The sequence below is a fragment of the Nicotiana sylvestris genome, chromosome 2 (genome assembly GCF_000393655.2).
Source record: "Nicotiana sylvestris chromosome 2, ASM39365v2, whole genome shotgun sequence".
Classification (NCBI taxonomy): domain Eukaryota; kingdom Viridiplantae; phylum Streptophyta; class Magnoliopsida; order Solanales; family Solanaceae; genus Nicotiana; species Nicotiana sylvestris.
In genome coordinates, this window is record NC_091058.1 from 60068012 (window position 1) to 60088465 (window position 20454).

The 20454-nt window shown below is 39.3% G+C and overlaps 1 protein-coding gene across 1 annotated transcript; it reads left to right on the top strand.

The window, feature by feature from the left end:
- The first annotated feature begins 1715 nt into the window (after window positions 1-1715).
- On the top strand, window positions 1716-2444 carry LOC138884965 (uncharacterized). The gene is made up of 2 exons (XM_070165843.1): window positions 1716-2066; window positions 2226-2444. The coding sequence occupies exons 1-2, from the start codon at window positions 1716-1718 to the stop codon at window positions 2442-2444; spliced, it is 570 nt and encodes a 189-aa protein (XP_070021944.1).
- Window positions 2445-20454: the final 18010 nt, after the last annotated feature.

Sequence of the window (20454 nt, forward strand, 5' to 3'; positions counted from 1 at the left end):
GGTATTAGCTATATATTTGGGTTTGTTTTTGGAATATCTTCTTTTCCTTCCGTTGTTACTAACTTGTGTGACACAATTTTAGGTACAATTATGGCGGCAAACAATGAACTCGGAAATATGCTTTTGGGTGATGTGGACGTTGATGATGAGAAAGTTGAGGAGGTTTGTCTTGAACCTCAAGCCAATAGAAGAGTCCAAGTGACTCATGATAATGTTCCCACTCCACCCCTACCTCCACCACGAGCGGCTCCACACCGGGTGTTTCCCAATGAAGGTTATCCTAGTGCAATAGTCCCTTCCTATATTAGGGCGAGCAACTTCCAAATCACCAATGTGATGCTCACTTTGTTTGACCAACGAGGTTTCTTCACTAGTTCTTCGACTCAAAACGCGTATAAGGATTTGAAGGGGTTTATGGATACCTGTTGGGGGAGAAAACAAACAAATGTCTCCGAGGATGCATTGAAGCTAAGGATTTTCCCTTCTCTCTGCGGAGGAAAGTTTTAGATTGGTTGGAAAGATAAAGGAACCATTCCATTCGTACTTGGGATGAGCTGGGAGAAATTTATTGCTAAGTTCTTATCTCTGGGGCCCATGGCTACACTTCGAGATGAGATTTTGGCATTCAAGCAAGAGCCGAATGAACCACTGCATGAGATATATGAACAATATATAACAATGGTTAAGGAATGTACCAACAATGATATGACGAAAAACATGATTCAACAAACCTTCTATCGTGGAATTAACACAACCAATGTGCAGTAAATTAACTTGTAAGTGGGAACTTTATGACTACACCTTATGTAGAGGCGTGTAAGATTTTTGATGAAATGGTGGAAACATCAACAGTATGACAATCCCAGGCCAATGTTCCAGAAGGTGATCTGAACATGATCCATCTTCATAATGAATTTCATGACCATGGGCAAGCCATTGCCGAGTTTACTACTACCATGAATCAACTAGCAAAGGCTCAACTTCATCAAGTGCAAAATCCTAAGCAAGTCAATGCCATGGAAGGAGTGAACATTATGGTGAACAAGAGAAGTACCAAGGGCCATAAGTGCAAAATCCAGTGGAGAATTATGTGCAAGAGGATAATGGTTTTGATCAAGATGATTCTTATACTGAACAAGAAGAGGAGGTGCAATATGTGAACAACTTTCAATGGCAAAAAAACAACTTTCAAGGCCCAAACCAACAACAATGGTGACCTCAAAACAATCAAGACAATTGGAATTCTAACAATCAAGGAAATTGGCATAAGAACAACAATTAAGGAAATTGGGAGGGGGGAGGGCTAACAATCAAAGCGGATGGAACAACAATCAAGGCAACGGGGGGTCGGGTTTTCAAAGGCCCCCGATATATCAACAACCTAGCAACCCGCCTCCTTATCCTTCCCGTGGTCCAAGTTCTTCAAACAATAAGATAAGGCGTATTGAGAATATGTTCAAGCAAAAGATGTAAAAGAATGCCAATTCGAATTCCCAACTTTCCTCACACAACACATCAATCCGCAACTTAGAAGTTCAAATGAGGCAAATCTCTCAAGCTCTAAATTCTCGTCCTAAGAGGGCACTGCCAAGTGACATGGTAGTAAACCCAAAGGGTGGAAACAACACGTGGCATGCGATTTACTACAAGAAGTGTGAATGCACCCACCTCGAGTCAAATACAACTTGTGGATGATGAACAAGTGGTGCAAGAAGATGAAAATGCTGAACAATATGGTGGAACCTAATGATGAAGTTCGGATTGATATTGATGATAGTGTGGAAGAGACTCAAGAGGAGGTGAACCCGTCTAGGGATCACATTATTGACATACCAAAGCCGGTAGTACAAAAGGCTAAGGCACCATTGCCTAAGCCTCCAACTCTATTCCCTCAAAGACATGCCAAGAAAAATGGTGAAAACCAATTCAAGAAGTTCATTCAAATGATGAAGAGTCTCTCAATCAATGTACCATTATTTGAATCTTTGGAACAAATGACCGGTTATGTAAAGTTTATGAAGGATCTTGTGACAAAGAAGCATTTAATGAATTTTGAAACCATCAAAGTAACTCATTAAGTGAGTGAAAATGTGCATTCAATGGCTCATAAGTTGGAGGATCCCGGTGCTTTCCCGATTCTGTGTACAATTGGGAGTGCCGAGTTTGCCAAAGCTCTTTGAGATCTTGGGGAAAGTATCAATTTGATGCACTATTCGGTTTTCAAGACATTGGGAATTGGGAAACCAGGGCCCACCTCTATGAGATTGCAAATAGTCGATCGTACTATGAATAGACCTTTGGTAGTGATTGAAGATGTCTTGGTTCGTGTTGATAAATTTATTCTTCCGGCGGATCTTGTCATTCTAGATTGTGAAGTTGATTATGAGGTTCCAATTATTCTTGGGACACCTTTGATGACGTTCAAATCCACTACTAAAAAGTAAATGGACACGATCGCATGCAATATAATTTACCCAACTATGAGTCGGGGTCAAATCCCATAGAGAAAAATATGTAGGCGATTAGGAATGTAAGAGAATTATTACTTATCGCGCAATGCCAAACAATTAGAATTGGTTTAGAAAATGTTTTATATCTAAATGCGGAAATGTAAACTAATCTAGAAAGCAAGTAAAATGATCAATGGCTACAAGTATGATTGCATTGGGAATTACACTCAAGTAACGATCCAAAGTATTTCATGATTTTACAAATATGAGCGAGTTTATGTTAATTAGCCACGGATAATAATTCTTAATTAGCTTCTCCCGAAGACTAACAAGACTTCCTAATTGAATTATCCCTAAAAAAATTAAGAGATTAAGCACACCCGGAATGGCTACAAGTAGTTCAATCCTATCCCTAGGTCGAATCTATAAAATGAGGGTTAACGCCTCAAGTTCTTGTTAATTAATCTTTCCCAACCCCAAATTATCTTTTCCAAAATTAATTCGGAGTTAATGGGTGAGTCTTAGGGATAGCTAATTCCTTTGGAAACATTAAAGAACAAGAATAATTAAAGAAACAATAACTCACTTCATAAAAGGATAAAAATCATTCAATACATAAGCACAATAAGATATTTAATCCACACTTTAAACATAAATATTTCCATAAACAAGATTCAAGTGTTGGATGAAATACTACACACTTAGATAAACAATACAAAGCAAGGAAATAAAGAAAGCAATATAAATGGGTAAGAAATTCTCAACCAAAAGCTTCAAATTTTCAAGACCAAAGTGTGTGCGCAAAGCCCTAGCTTCCAACCTTGTTCTCTCAAGCCCTAAGAACTGAAAATAAACCAAAAATATTTCAAAAGATTCTGCTAGGTCGAGTATTTGTGGGTTTGGAAATGAGAACATGTGAAATGCCTAAATTGCCCAGGTCTGATGCCCGACTTTTGCATCTGCGGAAGAATCATCGCAGGTGCGGCTCCGCATATGAGGAGCTCCCATCACAGAAGCGGAATGCCAATTAAACTCTGTCACCGCACATGTGGTTCATCAGGCGCAGATGCGCCACTACAGAAGCATTATTCTAACCACAGATGCGGTTTCTTCCAAGCTCAGACTCCACCGCAGAAGTGGATCTTCTCACGCAGAAGCGAGGTCACTGCTGTGACTATCCTTCCGCAGATGCGGAATCACAGGGAAGTTTTTGCATTATTTTCACCCCATTTTTCTCAATTCCACTCCAATTGAATTCAAATCACTTCATGGCGTCATTTACCTGAAAATCTAACAATACACACCATAAACAACCTTATATTATAGTTAAAGGACATAAAAGCTAAAGAAAAGAGACTAGAATGAGTGGTAAAATCACCACTCATCAACACCCCCAACTTAAAACTTTTGCTTGTCCTCAAGCAAATCTAAACCAACATTTCAATGAAGATTTACCATTCAAAACACAAGTGGTATTGCTATTATTTACAGATCATATTCTCTAATTAAGCACCATACTTATGGATTTGGTTGATACTAATAATTAGGCTCAAGTATGTGTATCTTTCCCGAATTACTTCCACATTTAAAAACAACTTCAAGAATGTGCAAGGGAGTTTCAAAATAATCAAGTGACAAGAATAAGCATCAAGAAATGACTCAAAAGCACTAGTCCACTACATATGCTCAACTTACTCAATTTCACCAATCCTTCCTAATTCATGTGCCCTCACAAGAAAGAAAGTCCCAAAATCACTATATTTAAAATACAACATAAGGTACAAATTTTACACAACACTCACTCTCACAAAGAATTTCAACTGTTACAACATCTCATACCATAAGCTTGTCCTTATTTTAATTCATCGCCTATTCAAGAATATTCGGTTGGAGGTCCCACAAGGATATTTTAAGCTTGTAATGTAGGTTTAGGGAAGGGTCGGATAAGCATTTAGATACAAGTGACTTCATTCTCCTTGAACACTACTCACATTTGTCATTCTTTTCACACTTTGTTTCTTTTCAACCCACATAGCCTCATTGGCATCTAATTCCCAATATAGAACCACCTTAAATACCTCTCTAATTTTCTTCAAGGCTCCATAATTTATATACATACAAATATTTCTCTTTTTTTAATATATACATCCTTTTCTTTTGGAGCTTGAATAATTTAATACGAACACTTTGAGGTATATGTTCCTACACTCAATGTACAACCTTACCAATTTCCACTTTGACACCATACCCCCAACTTAGGCTTTTAGCCTCATTCTTAATGTTCAAGGAGGGACGGGTTCAAAAGAGGGAATTATTTTACAAAAGGGGAAAGGTTTGTAATGAGGTGGCCAAAGAAAAGATTAAAGTCTCGAATAGGGTACTAGTATTATTATTTATGCAATGGTATGATTGAAAGGCTAAAGAGGTTTTGCAAATAAAACAAAGAATGCCTAAGATCATCCCTCCAACCAAACATACTATCATTAGCGTTGAAAGACCAACCGTGCAAGTTCTAGATGATAGAAGTAAACACAAGATTTATTTGTACAAACACTAACACACATGGCACATGAATTAATCAATATGGACCAGTTTCATTTTCTAATAAGAGCATCTAGAGCAATATTATTCAAACTAGGGGGCAAAGAGTCACTAAAAGAGCCAAAAAATTTATCACAAAAATTATTCTTCACCATGCAACTTACTTGTTTTAGTTCAATACCAAAATTCGGAGGGGTATTCTTATTTCACATTTCACATACAAGAGACTAATTTTATTAGTACCAAATGATTCAAAAGTCTCCTCCTAGTAAAACAAGACTAATTCCCTTAAGAAAGTTGTCACGCCATCTATCATAGGGAAAAGTCTCCCGGTTCACTTCAAAAATGTTCCTTGGGAAAGAATCGCAACATGAAGAAAACCCAAGAAAATATTACTTAAGGATATAAAAATAAAAGAAAACAACACTACTAAAAGGGATACTAAAATGTAAAAGCGACTAATACTAATAACTACAAGCTACTAAAGAAAATAAATAACGAAAGAAAGCTAAAAATAGACTAATTACACCAAGTTCAGCAAGAACACCTGCTACACAAAATAGCCCGGCACGGGCACACAATATTCACAACAGCACAATAATAAGACCGACAAGGGCACACAATATCCATAGCAACAAAATAAGCCCGACAAGGGCACACAATATCATAACATGAATACAGTATACTCTTACAGCCACCCCCAACTAAAAACATTGCAGTGTCCTCACTGCACAATATAAACTGTAAAGCATAAATAGTTTGAGGGTCTCCTGAGGTATGCATCAGACTAGTAGACTGTGGGGGGACGGTTGATCAATGTTGTGCTGAACTCGTGGCCTCATCAGCATCAGTCTCATCATCATCATCACCACCATCACCAGCAGCTTCTGACATGAAGGAATACTCCTCGTTATCATCTTTGTTTGCCACTAGTATCTTTTTGCCTGGGTTTCCCCATTTAAAGATGGCCTTTATGCCTCTCCATATTTTTATCATGAATTTGCTCTTCTTCTTGTTCTTCTTCTTCTCCTTCTCAAAGTCTGACTGGAGATCTGCATGCGCATTGGCCAAAGTGCCGTAGGTTGCCTCAAGTCTGTTCACTGATGCTGCCATTTTCTCATGAGAATCTTTCTGACTCTTCTGCGCATCTAAGTAAATCTTCATTTCGTCCTTGGAGAAGTACGAGGGCCCAGGCTGGGAGGATAAAGGCCCACTCAGAAGTTGTGACACTAACTCCCGAATAGATGCAAGCTCGGAGTTTAGCACCCCGAATGGTCCCTTAGGTGCAACTGCCTGTGAAGATGACTCTGCTTGGTGACTTTCCTTTTCTTGCTTTTGACTGCACTACCCTCTCCTGTCACTCTTAGTGGATGAAAAGGTTTATCAGCTGGTAGCCATCTGTCGGTGCTACGCACCTCAACCTCTGCTCTCATGCATAGCTGTGTGATCAATGAAGGGAACATCATGTAGATATGTGATTTTTGACCCTCCCCAAGTTTTTTCATATTTTAGCGCGTAAATATTTAATTTAGGCATAATATAGATATTTTAAGTAATTTTGACTCTTTTACTTTATTTTATTACAGGAAAACAAAAAAAAATCACAAAATAGGTTCATTAATGTTTTGTAGTCATTTTAATCTTAAAGAAAAATCCTAAAAAATATATAAAAATAGTATCATATTTTTATTTTAATATGATATTTGAAAATGCCAAAAATAGGTTTGTTTTAATGGTTAGTTTTATTTTAATAATTATCTGAATAGTAGGATTAATTAATAAATATGCCCGTATTTTTAATCTCGTTCGCAGTGAAAGAATAGAGCTTGGGCTCGAGCAACCCATCTTTAGGCCTAATTTTGGACCTAGACCACAATTGCCAAGCCCATAATTCTTAGGCCCATACCCCTTAACCTAAAACCCTACCAAAAACCTAGACTATATAAATAAAAAATGAACAAAAAGAACGGACGGGGGCTGAAAAACAAAGCTGACGAACAGCTGCGCAGGGAACGAACCCCACCCCCTGCATCGCCTTCTTCATGACCCCCACCCCTCGCATCTATCTTCTTCAAACCACCCCCGTTCTACCCCTACTTCAACCTAACAAAAGAATTCTAGCGCCCAAAAAGCTTAAAGAGAGAACGTTGAAGACGCAGAACCATACAGACCCACCCTGCGCGTCATCGTCTTCAACCTTGCCTCCCCCACCCGTTTCTGATATGGTTTTCTTTCAACAGCAGTACAAAACGACCCCCAGCCAAGCTTCATCATCTTCCTAAAAGAAAACCCTAGAGGACCCCAATCTTGAAGACCTGAAGCAACCATTAGAGACACCAAACTAACAGTCGCCGTCGCCGGACCTCCGTTCACTGTAAAGCTACCATCTATGACGAAGATTCACGTCACAAACGACCAGCCTACACCATGAATATCCATGCATGACAGTAGCCGATTTCCTCCCTTCCATGCTGTCATGAAAAACACGCCACCACAGCTCGCCGGAAAATAGCCCTCTCCAACATCAGACGGAACCCTTGTATTTGAAGTCAGCAGTAGCTTTTAGAAAATGAGGGGACGTGAGGTTGATCTGGATCTTGAAACGATATGAAAGGAACAAAAAAGGGAAAAAAGAAAAGAACAAAAACAAAAAAAAACGGACAGAAGCCAAGGAAATAAAAAATAATACAGATTCGTGTTTTGTTCCTTTATTTATCTTCGATTCTGTTTTTCTTGGGTTTCAAGGACGAATTTTGGTTAAGAGTTGGGTTTGAATCCGAGCTTGGTTGAGTTTCCGGTGCTAATTCGGGTTTCGTCCGCGGTTCGACACATTTTTGAGTGTTAAACATTGGAACACCAATTTTCCGCTATATTGAGGTCCAATGCTATCATTCTCTATCCGCTTTATTCAAGCTTAATGTTAAATGTTTGTCTGGTGATATGATCCCATTGTTTGTGTAGTTGTTTTTTTCCAGTGGTTTTGAATTTGCTCGCATGTTTGCTTGAATTGGTTATAGATGAACGTGATTTTATCACAGTATAGAAACTGGATTGCTGAACTATGTCAATTAGATTAAATGGGCTCGGGTGTGCATTTCATGTGACCCTGCCATAATTTTGGATAATAATAATGAAATAAGCATGTTAAAATCCGGGGGTGCATTTCATGTGACCCGGTTCTAATTTTCAACAAGGTCAAAAATAGAGCGTGTCGTGATCCATGGGTGCATTTCATGTGGTGTGGCTTGCGATATGTTTTAAATGACCTTGAATTAATTCTTTAAATAAGTTAAAAGCGATTAAAAGGTTAAATTTACACATAGGTTCAAAATGTTCTAAAATCAGATTATTAAGCTGAATATAACAGTTGTTCGACCGTGCTAGAACCACGGAACTCGGGAGTGCCTAACACCTTCTCCCGGGTTAACAGAATTCCTTACCCGAATTTCTGGTTCGCGGACTGTTAAATAGAGCCAGTGTTTTCCTTGATTCGGGATTCAACCGGTGACTTGGGACACCATAAATATCCCAAGTGGCGACTCTGAATCTTTTAACAATGAGTCCTATTTCGATTGTCCTTTAATTGGAAAAACTCCCTTATTTATACCCTTTGACGGGGTGTAGGTAAAAAGGAGGTAAAAAGGAGGTGTGACACATCATCCCTGCATCCTTGTCCCGCAAATACTCCCTCAGCTCCCGCAGGATATAGTAACCGACATTCAAAGGAATGCCATCCAAGAAGCATTCAATAATCAAAGCCCTGGTGTAGGAGACATCTGAGACGTTTCCACAAGGAGACACCCTGTTGCATAAGATGTACAACCACATTTTTGCTTTAGCTGTGAAGTCAATTGACCTCAAACCTTTTCTCCTATTTCCCCATTTGGCTCTCATGCTTGGAGGGTAGAGTTTAGAGACAAGCCATTCCCCATTGTCACATTGATATTTCTCTTGCACCGACTCCATTGGATAGTTGTGAATCCACAAAGTGTCATTTATCTGTTCTATCCCAAACCTTACCAATTTTCCTTGAATGATGAGTTGCGGGCTGGCAAAGTCTGTGTGCTTAAGGTTAGCATAGAATTAGCGAACCCACTCCTTATTAGCTTTGCATGGAGTGGGAATGAAGCATGACCATCCGAAGGTATGAAGATGGACATAGAAATCTGGGAGCTTCTCAGCCAATTTTTCTTCGTTGATCCCCTTTTCAAGCACTATCCTTTTGTTGACGAGGTTGTCCAAATATCTACGCTGATAGTCAACCGACATGAAGCATGATTCATCAAATGGTTCCTCAACCTCTTCCTCAATTTCATGTTGTTGTGGGGCTTTTTCGCTCATGTTCGGGTCCATTTTAGCTTAAAGTACCTTTATAAAATTAAAACAAAGTCAGTCAGGCAATAGAATCATATTAAGCAATTCAAAACACTGCAATTAGGCCAAAGAATCAGGTTGAACGGGCTCGGGAAGGCCCTGTTGCAAAGCTACTGGAATTGTGCAATCTGCCCAGTTTTCGCATCTGCATAAGACTAACCGCAGGAGGGGTTACGCTTCTGCGAAAATTTCACCACATATGCGGTTTTGTTCAAGTTTCCAGAAATCACACCTGCGGAACAGTCGACACAGGTGCGAAACCGCATCTGCGGTGCTCAGACAAGGGTTCAAACGCCCAGATTTTTCTCTATTTCTTTCAATTCTTAATCCGATATTGGCACCTAGTTTATACTCAAGACTTCTAAATTAGTGCACTACATAAAATTATGATTCTATTGAGACCGATTTTGTGGTATTTAGCAAGAAATTTTCTATTAGTCATTTTGTCGAACATCTTGCAAGCACTTTAAAATGGCCTCTTATTTACACAATTTGGGTACTCAGATTTCCCACAAATGTGATTCAACACTAGCAGCACACACATGAATCTCTCAACCAATGTCCCTTACTTCCTAAAACTAACAGTAATTAAACCAAAAATAGAAACATCAAAATAAAAACTAATTTTTTTTGGGATTGTTGCAATGAAGAAGAAGAGAGAAAGAAAGAAAAGAAAGGAAAATAGAAATAGGAGAGAAGAGTAGATAGGAGATACCTGTGGTATCTTGTGCAAGAGCAGTAGAGATCACGAGCAATGAATGTTTCGGAGATTTGTTAGAGTTGGGGGAGTTAGGGCTGGAAGATAATGCAGAAAATACCTGAGCAAGAGAGATCTAATTTTTTTAAGACTCTGTCTGACTTTCGCATCTACGTTATTTAAACGCATCTGCGGCACCGCGTATGCGGTCAGATGGCCACTTCTGCGCGATGGAACGCATCTGCGGTTGGAAAGATGCTTCTGCATGGCCGCATCTGCGGTCAAAAATCCGCAGATGCAGTTACACCAGAAGATTGATGCACAGATTTTCTAGCTACTGGTTTTGGCCCTCCGGATCATTCCGACCTGCTCAAATCAACTCCAAAAAATTTAAAACTTGGCAGATTACTCAAAAATAATATACTAAGCTATTCTAAAAAAAGAAAGGGCGGTAAGTCGATGATCAAGCCAAGCCTTAAATTCTTCATTTTACACTTCTTGGCTTTCATGTGAGGAATGTCATATTGCTTTCTTGTTCCCTTAAATTGTAGGATGTATGGTATGAGTTTTTCCCATTCGCAGTCCTTCATTGATTCATGTAGTTCAACTTTCATATCACCACACAATTCCAATGTAGAAAAATGATTGGAATGTGACTTCAAACCTCCAACTTGCAATTTTTCTCGGATTTTGACATCCTCTTTTCCCCCGGATTAAAGTCAATCTCAACCACATTTTCATTTATACCGGTTGACTCTAATTCCATATTTTTATTGGCTTCATTAACACTCATGGAGTCGGTTGGCGGATGTTCAATAATTCCTCAAAGTAGAGCTCACTTTCTTCCTCGAAATCGGACTCTTCTTCACTTCCTTCCACACTTCCAAGTTGGTGGGCATAGTGATCCTCAACCACTATTTTCATTTGATCTTTCAAAGTGCGGATATGTTCATCATTGTAAGCCAAGCCTTGTTTCAAGTCCTCGAGTGCAAAGTTGTGCTTCTCCTCATTTTCAAGAATGGTCTCCAACATGAGCATCATCTTCCAATTTTGAGAATTTGAGAGTTCTTCTTGGTTTTGATCAAGCGCCAAGGGAGGATTTTCGGCTTCCACATCTAAGGAAAGTTCTTTTCTATCATTAACTTCCGAGGATTTTTGGACCTCTAAAGCTTCAAGCATTTCTCCCATTTGTGAGTGCAACCTTTCAAGTGCCACATCATTTTGGAGACTATTCTCTAAAAGCTCCTTCAAGGCACTTTGTTCTTTGTTTCCTCCTTCAAGTAGGCATTCTAAAATGAGCTTGAACTCTCCATTTCGGCCATGCTTTACTTCTTCCATTTCCATAGCCTTATCATTTTCATCAAAAAAGTAGAATCATCATAGCGGGGGCTTGGGGAACGGAAGGACAAATAAGCACAATCATCCCCAATGACCATTTTGAAAACCACAAATATCACAAATACTCCACTCATGGGTTTGAGATTGTGCGCACAATCCACCCCCAGGAGAATTTAAACAATTTTGCCACGAGTGCGGTCCTCCATAATAAGGACAAAGATCATCAAAGTATGAACAACTACCATCCGACCAATTTTCATTATATGATGCCATTTTTCAAATATAAGAAAATAAACAAGAAAAATAGACCAAGGTAAGAAAAATAATTACACAGATATTCGCAAGTTTGGACCAAAGCACTTACGCTTATTTCTCAAACAACCTAAATTACGCCAAATTGTTCCCCGGCAACGGCGCCAATTTTGATGACGTCCAAATCCACTACTAAAAAGTAAATGGACACAGTCGCATACAATATAATTTACCCAACTATGAGTCGGGGTCGAATCCCACAGAGAACAATGTGTAGGCTATTAGGAATGTAAGAGAATTATCACTTATCGTGCAATGCCAAACACTTATAATTGGTTTAGAAAATATTTTATATCTAAATGTGGTAATGTAAACTAACCTGAAAAGCAAGTAAAATGATCAATGGCTACAAGTATGGTTGCATTGGGAATTACACTCAAGTAATGATCCAATGTATTTCATGATTTTACAAATATGAGCGAGTTTATGTTAATTAGCCAAGGATAATAATTCTTAATTAGCTTCTCCCGAAGACTAAAAAGACTTCCTAATTAAATTATCCCTAAAACAATTAAGAGATTAAGCACACCCGGAATGGCAACAAGTAGTTCAATCCTATCCCTAGGCCGAATCTATAAAATGAGGGTTAACGCCTCAAGTTCTTGTTAATTAATCTTTCCCAACTCCAAATTATCTTTCCCAAAATTAATTCTGTGATGACCTGACCGTTCGTCTTAAGAATTAACACCCCGATCCCCTATTAACTATTTTCTCCGAGTTTATTTCTGCTATGTTGATTTGCCGGGATGTTTGATTTTGAGTTTCGGAGAGTTTTGGGACACTTAGTCCCTAAATGAGAGCTTAAGTGTTGGAGAGTTGACCGTAGTCGGAGCAGTGTGAAGATGGCCTAGGAATGGAAATTCGATGGTTCCGTTAGCTCCGTTGGGTTATTTTGGGCTTAGGGGTGTGTTCGGATTGTGTTTTGGAGGTCCGTAGCTAATTTAGGCTTGAAATGCCGAAAGATGAATTTTTGAAGTTTTCGGTCTGATAGTGAGATTTTGATCCGAGGGTCGGAATGGAATTCCGGAAGTTGGAGTAGCTTCGTAGTGTTTAATGTGACCTGTGTGTGCAAAATTTCAGGTCATTTGGGCGAGGTTTGATAGACTTTCTAATCGAAAGTGTATTTTTAGAGTTTTTGGAATTCTTAGGCTTGAATCCGATGAAAAATAGGTGTTTTGATGTTTTTTTGAGCGTTCCGAATGTTGGAACAAGTCTGAATGATGTTTTAGGATTGGTTGGCAGGTGTGGTTAAGGTCCTGGGGTCTCGGGTGTGTTTCGGATGCTCAACGGACCATTTTTGGACTTGGAAAGAATGCAGATTTTCTGCTTTTGTGTTGCAGAGAAAACCTTCATCACGTTCACGAGGGGGTCTCGCGTTCGCGTAGAGCATCTGGGTGAAGCAACTGAAATGTGCTTCGCATTCGTGATGATGTCCCGCGAACGCGAAGAATTCGCGAAAGAGGAATTTGGCCAACAGGACTTTTGTGCATGGCATTCGCGATAGTAGCCTCGCGTTCGCGATGAAGGAATTACTTGGGCAGATATAAGATTTCAAAATCGAGGGTTTAGCCATTTTTATCAAAACTTAAGCTTGAGAGCTCGATTTGAGCAAGATTTTGAGGGATTTTCAAAGATATCGATTGGGTAACGATTCTAGACTCCTTTTTGCTGGTAAACCATTAATCTAAACATGAATTCATCCTTTAATTTCGAAATTTGTAAGAAAATTGGGGAAAAGTTCTTAGACCAAGAAATTGAGTTTTGATTGGGGATTTGACATCGGATTTGGATAATTTTGGTATTGTTAGACTCGTGAGAGTTTGAGGAGTCTGAAACTATAAATTTTATCTAATTCCGAAACGTGGGCCTGAGGGGCGTTTCAGACATTTTACATAATTTTGCATATTAGCTTAAACTTTAATTGTAGAATCAGTTACTTGAAGTGTTATTTATATTATGAAATTGAATTGAATAGATTTGGGCCATTTGGAGTCGAGTACTCGTTGCAAGAGCGTGGTTTCGGATTGATTTTTGAGCCGGTTCGAGGTATGTGGCTTGTCTAACCTTGTGTGGGGAACCTTCCCCTTAGGATTGGTATATTTGGTAATTGAAATGCCTTGTACGCGAGGTGACAAGTGCGTACTTGTGCTAATTGTTGGAAATCCCTTTTTCATTAAGTAATCACAAGTATGTTTCCTTTCCTATTTTTATTACTTGCACTATTAAGCCTGTTGTTAGCTTAGGAAAGCATGTATAAGTGACTTAATTGCTTTATTTGCTCAACCTGCCTTACCTGTTATGTGCAGCATGCTAGGCTAGAATCACTTGTTACCTTAATATGAAATTTTGCCATTTCTGTATATTTTCCTGTTGCTGCTGTGTATTTATTTATGGACTACGGATGTGGGATTCTGGTAGCTCCCCCTTGTCTATTTATTTTGGGACTATAGATGTAGGATTCTGGTAGCTCCCCCTTGTTTGTTTATTTTGGGACTACGGATGTGGGATTCCGGTAGATCCCCCTGCACAGTTATATGGAACTATGAGAATGCACCTGGAAGATTCCTCAAGTATTGGGTATTTATATTTGGGACTACGGAACGGGATTCGGGTAGATCCCCGTGCACTATGAGTTGGACTATGGGACGGGATCCCGAGAGATCCATTGGAGAAGTACATATGGGATTATAGGACGGTATCCTAGGAGATCCCCGATTGTTATTATTGGTGCTGAGCTGTATTTCCTTTCCGTGTTTACCTTGCTTCTGTATAGTTGTTGCTGTCTTGTACATCCTGTGTTATTTTACTATTGTACTTATTTATACTGTTCTATTCTATACTGTCGATCTTTATACTTTATTTAACCTCAGTAGGGTCTGACCTTCCTCGTCACTACCCAACTGAGGTTAGGCTTGGCACTTACTGAGTACCACTGTGGTTTACTCATGCCCTTTCTGCGCATATTTTTCATGTGCAGATCCAGGTACCGCTACTCAGGCCTACCATCCTTGAGGGAGGCGACTGCTCTAGAGACTTCGAGGTACATCTGTCGCGTCCGCAGACTGAGGAGTCCCTTTCTATTCTAGCTGTTAAACATTGCCCTTCTATATTTTCTTTCTTGTTAGATATTCTGGAGATAGACTGTCAGATATTCCAAAGGCTTGTGTTTCCGTGAGTTTCCGGGTTTTGGGATAGTGTACTTGGTTTTGAGAATGTTGTGTTGTACATGCCAAGCGGCATTATAACTATTGTTTCCATTCAGTTATTTTGGTTTTTGATTATTTCTTTCGCAAGTTTCGTTTATGTTCCGTATTTGTTAGGCTTACCTAGTCGTGGAGACTAGGTGCCATCACGACAGTTCACGGAGGGCGAACTGGGGTTGTGACAAATCGGAGTTAATAGGCGAGTCCTAGGATTAGCTAATCCCTTTGGAAACATTAAAGAACAAGAATAATTAAAGAAACAATAACTCACTTCATAAAAGGATAAAAATCATTCAATATATAAGCACAACAAGATATTTAATCCACACTTTAAACATGAATATTTCCATAAACAAGATTCAAGTGTTGGATGAAATACTACACACTTAGACATACAATACAAAGAAGGAAATGAAGAAAGCAACATAAATGGGTAAGAAATTCTCAACCAAAAGCTTCAAATCTTCAAGATCAAAGTGTGTGTGCAAAGCCCTAGCTTCCAACCTTGTTCTCTCAAGCCCTAAGAACTGAAAATAAACCAAAAAATTTCAAAAGATTCTGCTAGGTCGAGTATTTGTGGGTTTGGAAATGAGAACATGTGAAATGCCTAAATTGCCCAGGTCTGATGCCCGACTTTCACACCTGCGGAAGAATCATCGCAGGTGCGGCTCCGCAGATGCGGAGCTCCCATCACAGAAGTGGAATGCCAATTAAACTCTGTCACCGCAGATGCGGTTCATCAGGTGCAGATGCGCCACCATAGAAGCAGTATTCTAACCGCAGATGCGGTTTCTTCCAAGCTCAGACTCCACCGTAGAAGTGGATCTTCTCACGCAGAAGCGGGGTCGCTTCTGCGACTATCCTTATGCAGATGCGGAATCACAGGGAAGTTTTTGCATTATTTTCACCCCATTTTTGCTCAATTCCACTCCAATTGAATTCAAATCACTTCATGGCATCATTTACCTGAAAATCTAACAATACACACCATAAACGACCTCATATTATAGTTAAAGGACATAAAATCTAAAGAAAAGAGACTAAAATGAGTTGTAAAATCACCACTCATCAACACCCTCAACTTAAAGCTTTTGCTTGTCCTCAAGCAAATCAAAACCAACATTTTAATGAGGATTTACCATTCAAAACACAAGTGGTATTTCTATTATTTACAAATCACATTTCCAATTAAGCACCATACTTATGGATTTTGTTGGTTAGGCTCAAGTATGTGTATCTTTCCCGAATGACTTCCTCATTTAAAAACAACTTCAAGAATGTGCAAGGGAGTTTCAAAATAATCAAGTGACAAGAATAAGCCTCAAGAAGTGACTCAAAAACACTAGTCCACTACATATGCTCAACTTACTCAATTTCACCAATCCTTCCAAATTCATGTGACCTCACAAGAAAGAAAGTCCCAAAATCACTATATTTACAATACAACATAAGGGACAAATTTTACAAAGACACTCACTCTCACAAAGAATTTCAAGTGTTACAACATCTCATACCATAAGCTTGCCCTTATTTTAATTCATCGCCTATTCAAGAATATTCGGTTGGAGGTCCCACAAGGACTTTTTAAGCTTGTAATGTAGGTTTAGGGAAGGGTCGGATAAGCATTTGTATACAAGTGACTTCATCCTCCTTGAACACTACTCACATTTTTCATTCTTTTCGCACTTTATTTCTTTTCAACCCACATTGCATCATTGGCATCTAATTCACAATATAGAATCACCTTAAATACCACTCTAATTTTCTTCAAGGCTCCATAATTTATATACATACACATATTTTTTTATATATATACATCTTTTTCTTTTGGATCTTGAATAATTTAATACGAACACTTTGAGGTATATGTTCCTACACTCAATGCACAACCTTACCAATTTTCACTTTGACACCACACCCCCAACTTAGGCTTTTATCCTCATTCTCAATGTTCAAGGAGGGACGGATTCAAAAGAGGGAATTATTTTACAAAAGGGGAAAGGTTTGTAATGAGGTGGCCAAAGAAAAGGTTAAAGGCTCAAATAGGGTATTAGTGATATTATTTATGCAATGGTAGACTTTAAAGGCTAAAGAGGTTTTGCAAATAAAACAAAGAATGCCTAAGATCATCGCTCCAACCAAACATACTATCATTAGCGTTGAAAGACCAACCGGGCAAGTTTTAGATGATAGAAGTAAACACAAGATTTATTTGTGCAAACACTAACACACATGGCACATGAATTAATCAAGATGGATCAATTTTATTTTCTAATAAGAGCATCTAGAGCAATATTATTCAAACTAGTGGGCAAAGAGTACTAAAAGAGCTAAAAATGTATCACAAAAATTATTCTTCACCATGAAACTTACTTGTTTTAGTTCAATACCAAAATTCGGAGGGGTATTCTTAATTCACATTTCACATACAAGAGACTAATTTTATTAGTACCAAATAATCCAAAAGTCTCCTCCTAGTAAAACAAGACTAATTCCTTTAAGTAAGTTATCACGCCATCTATCATAGGGAAAAGTCACCCGGTTCACTTCAAAAATGTTCCTTGGGAAAGAACTGTAGCATGAAGAAACACAAGGAAATATTACTTATGGAAATAAAAATAAAAGAAATCAACACTACAAAAAAGGATACTAAAATAAAAGCGACTAATACTAATAAAAACAAGCTATTAAAGAAAATAAATAACGAAAGAAAGCTAAAAATAGACTAATCACACCAAGCTCACCAAGAGTGCCTGCTACATAAAATAGCCCGACAAGGGCACCACAACAGCATAATAATAAGCCCGGCAAGGGCACTCAGTATCCATAGCAACAAAATAAGCCCGGCAAGGGCAGACAATATCATAACATGAATACAGTATACTCTTACTGCCACCCCCAACTAAAAACATTGCAGTGTCTTCACTGCACAATATAAAAAATAAAGCATAAATAGTTTGAGGGTCTCCCTAAGGTCTACATCAGACTAGTAGACTGTGGGAGGACCGCTGATTAATGTTGTGCTGAACTCGTGGCCTCATCAGCATCAGTCTCACCATCATCGTGATCATCACCACCATCACCAGTAGCTTCTGATATGAAGGAATACTCCTTGCTATCATCTTTGTCCGCCCCTGATATTTTTTTACCTGGGTTTCCCTTTATGCCTCTGCACATTTTATCATGAATTTTCTCTTCTTCTTCTTCTCCTTCTCGAAGTCTGACTGGAGATCTGCATGCGCCTTGGCCAAAGTGCCGTAGGCTGCCTCAAGTCTGGTCACTGATGCTGCCATCTTCTCATGAGAATCTTTCTGACTCTTCTGCGCATCTAAGTAACTCTTCATTTCATCCCTAGAGAAGTACGAGGGCCCATGCTGGGAGGATGAAGGCCCACTCGAAAGTTATGACACTAACTCTGAATAGATGCAAGCTCGAAGTTTAGCACACCGAATGGTCCCTCAGGTGCTGCTGTTTGTGAAGATGACTCTGAACCAACAGCCGTGGTAGTGACTTTCCTTTTCTTGCTTTTGACTGCACTACCCTCTCCTGTCACTCTTAGTGGATGAAAAGGTTTATCAGCTGGTAGCCATCGGTCGGTGCTACGCACCTCAACCTATGCTCTCATGCATAACTGTGTGATCAATAAAGGGAACATCATCCCTGCATCCTTGTCCCACAAATACTCCCTCAGCTCCTGCAGGATATAGTAACCGACATTCATAGGAATGCCGTCCAAAAGGCATGCAATAATCAAAGCCCTGGTGTAGGAGACATCTGAGACGTTTCCACAAGGAGACACCCTGTTGCATAAGATGTACATACATTTTTTGCTTCAGCTGTGAAGTCAATTGACCTCAAACCTTTTCTCCTGTTTCCCCATTTGGCTCTCATGCTTGGAGGGTAGAGTTTGGAGACAAGGCATTACCCATTGTCACATTGATCTTTCTCTTGCACCGGCTCCATTGGATAGTTGTGAATCCCCAGAGTGTCATTTATCTGTTCTATCACAAACCTTACCAATTTTCCTCGAATGATGAGTTGTGGGCTGGCAAAGTCTGTGCGCTTAAGGTTAGCATAGAAGTCGTGAACCCACTCCTCATTAGCTTTGCATGGAGTGGAAATGAAACATGACCATCCAGAGGTATGAAGACGGGCATAGAAATCTGGGAGCTTCTCGGCCAATTTTTCTTCGCTGATCCCCTTTTCAAGCACTATCCTTTTGTTGACGAGGTTGTCCAAATATCTACGCTAACAGTCAGCCGACATGAGGCGTGATTCATCAAACGGTTCCTCAACCTCTTCCTCAATTTCATGTTGTTGTGGCGCATTTTCGCTCATGTTCGGGTCCATTTTATCTCAAAGTACCTTCATAAAATTAAAACAAAGTCAGCCAGGAAATAGAATCATGTTAAGCAATTCAAAACACTGCAATTAGGCCAAAGAATCAAGTTGAATGGGCCCGGGAAGGCCCTGTTGCAAAGCTACTGGAATTGTGCAATTTGCCCAGTTTTTGCATCTGTGAAACACTAACCGCAGGAGCGGTTATGCTTCTGCGGAAATTTCACCACATCTGCGGTTTTGCTCAAGTTTCTAGAAATCGCACCTGCAGAACAGTCGACACAGGTGCGAAACCGTATCTGCGGTGCTTAAACAATGGTTGAAACGCCCAGATTTTTCTCTATTTCTATCACGACTGAAAAATCCCTCCGAAGGAGTTGTGATGGAACCTAGTCTTTAAACTAGGTAAGCCTAACATTAACTGAAATAACATTGATATTTGCCAACCTTAAATTCAATAACTCTTAACAATTTACACTTCCCAAAACCGGTGGTACAAGTCACAAACCTTTCTAAGCGTAGTTATACAAAATAAATACATCACTGCTCCGAAACAAAAATGAACAAATGGAAATAAGTACAAATGAAGGTGACTCCGAGGCCCGCGAACGCTGGAGCAGGTTTACCTTGAGTCTCCACCACAACGACTCGCACTGCTACTACCGATCAAATACCTAGATCTGTACACAAAAATGTACAGAAGTGTAGTATGAGCACACCACGGCGGTGCCCAGTAAGTATCAAGACTAACCTCGGTGGGGTAGTGATGAGGAACAGTCCAGGCACCTACTGGTTAATTAAATTGAACAGGATTTGATAATAAACTATCATCCTAGAAATGACATAGTAATATCAACAGCAGGGAAAAAACAAACTACAAATCCGTAGAAACAATAAAGAGAAACACGGTTGGAAACGAAGATAACTAAATAATTTAACACCAACATAGCTGTGACACAGACAAGTAAAAATGTACTCAAACAAGGAAGGCGATGTCAGCTGAATAAATCATATCGTTTCTGAGGCACAATTCCCAGCCATCTCAAACTCGATGTCTCATATCATAACCTCAATCACCAAACTTTTAGCACACCCGTCACCTTGTGCCCACATATTTCTATCTCTCTTTACACAACAACGTTCTCATATTACTCAGTACATAGGGTCCATAATCAATGCAGTTAAGATGTTCAAGGGATCT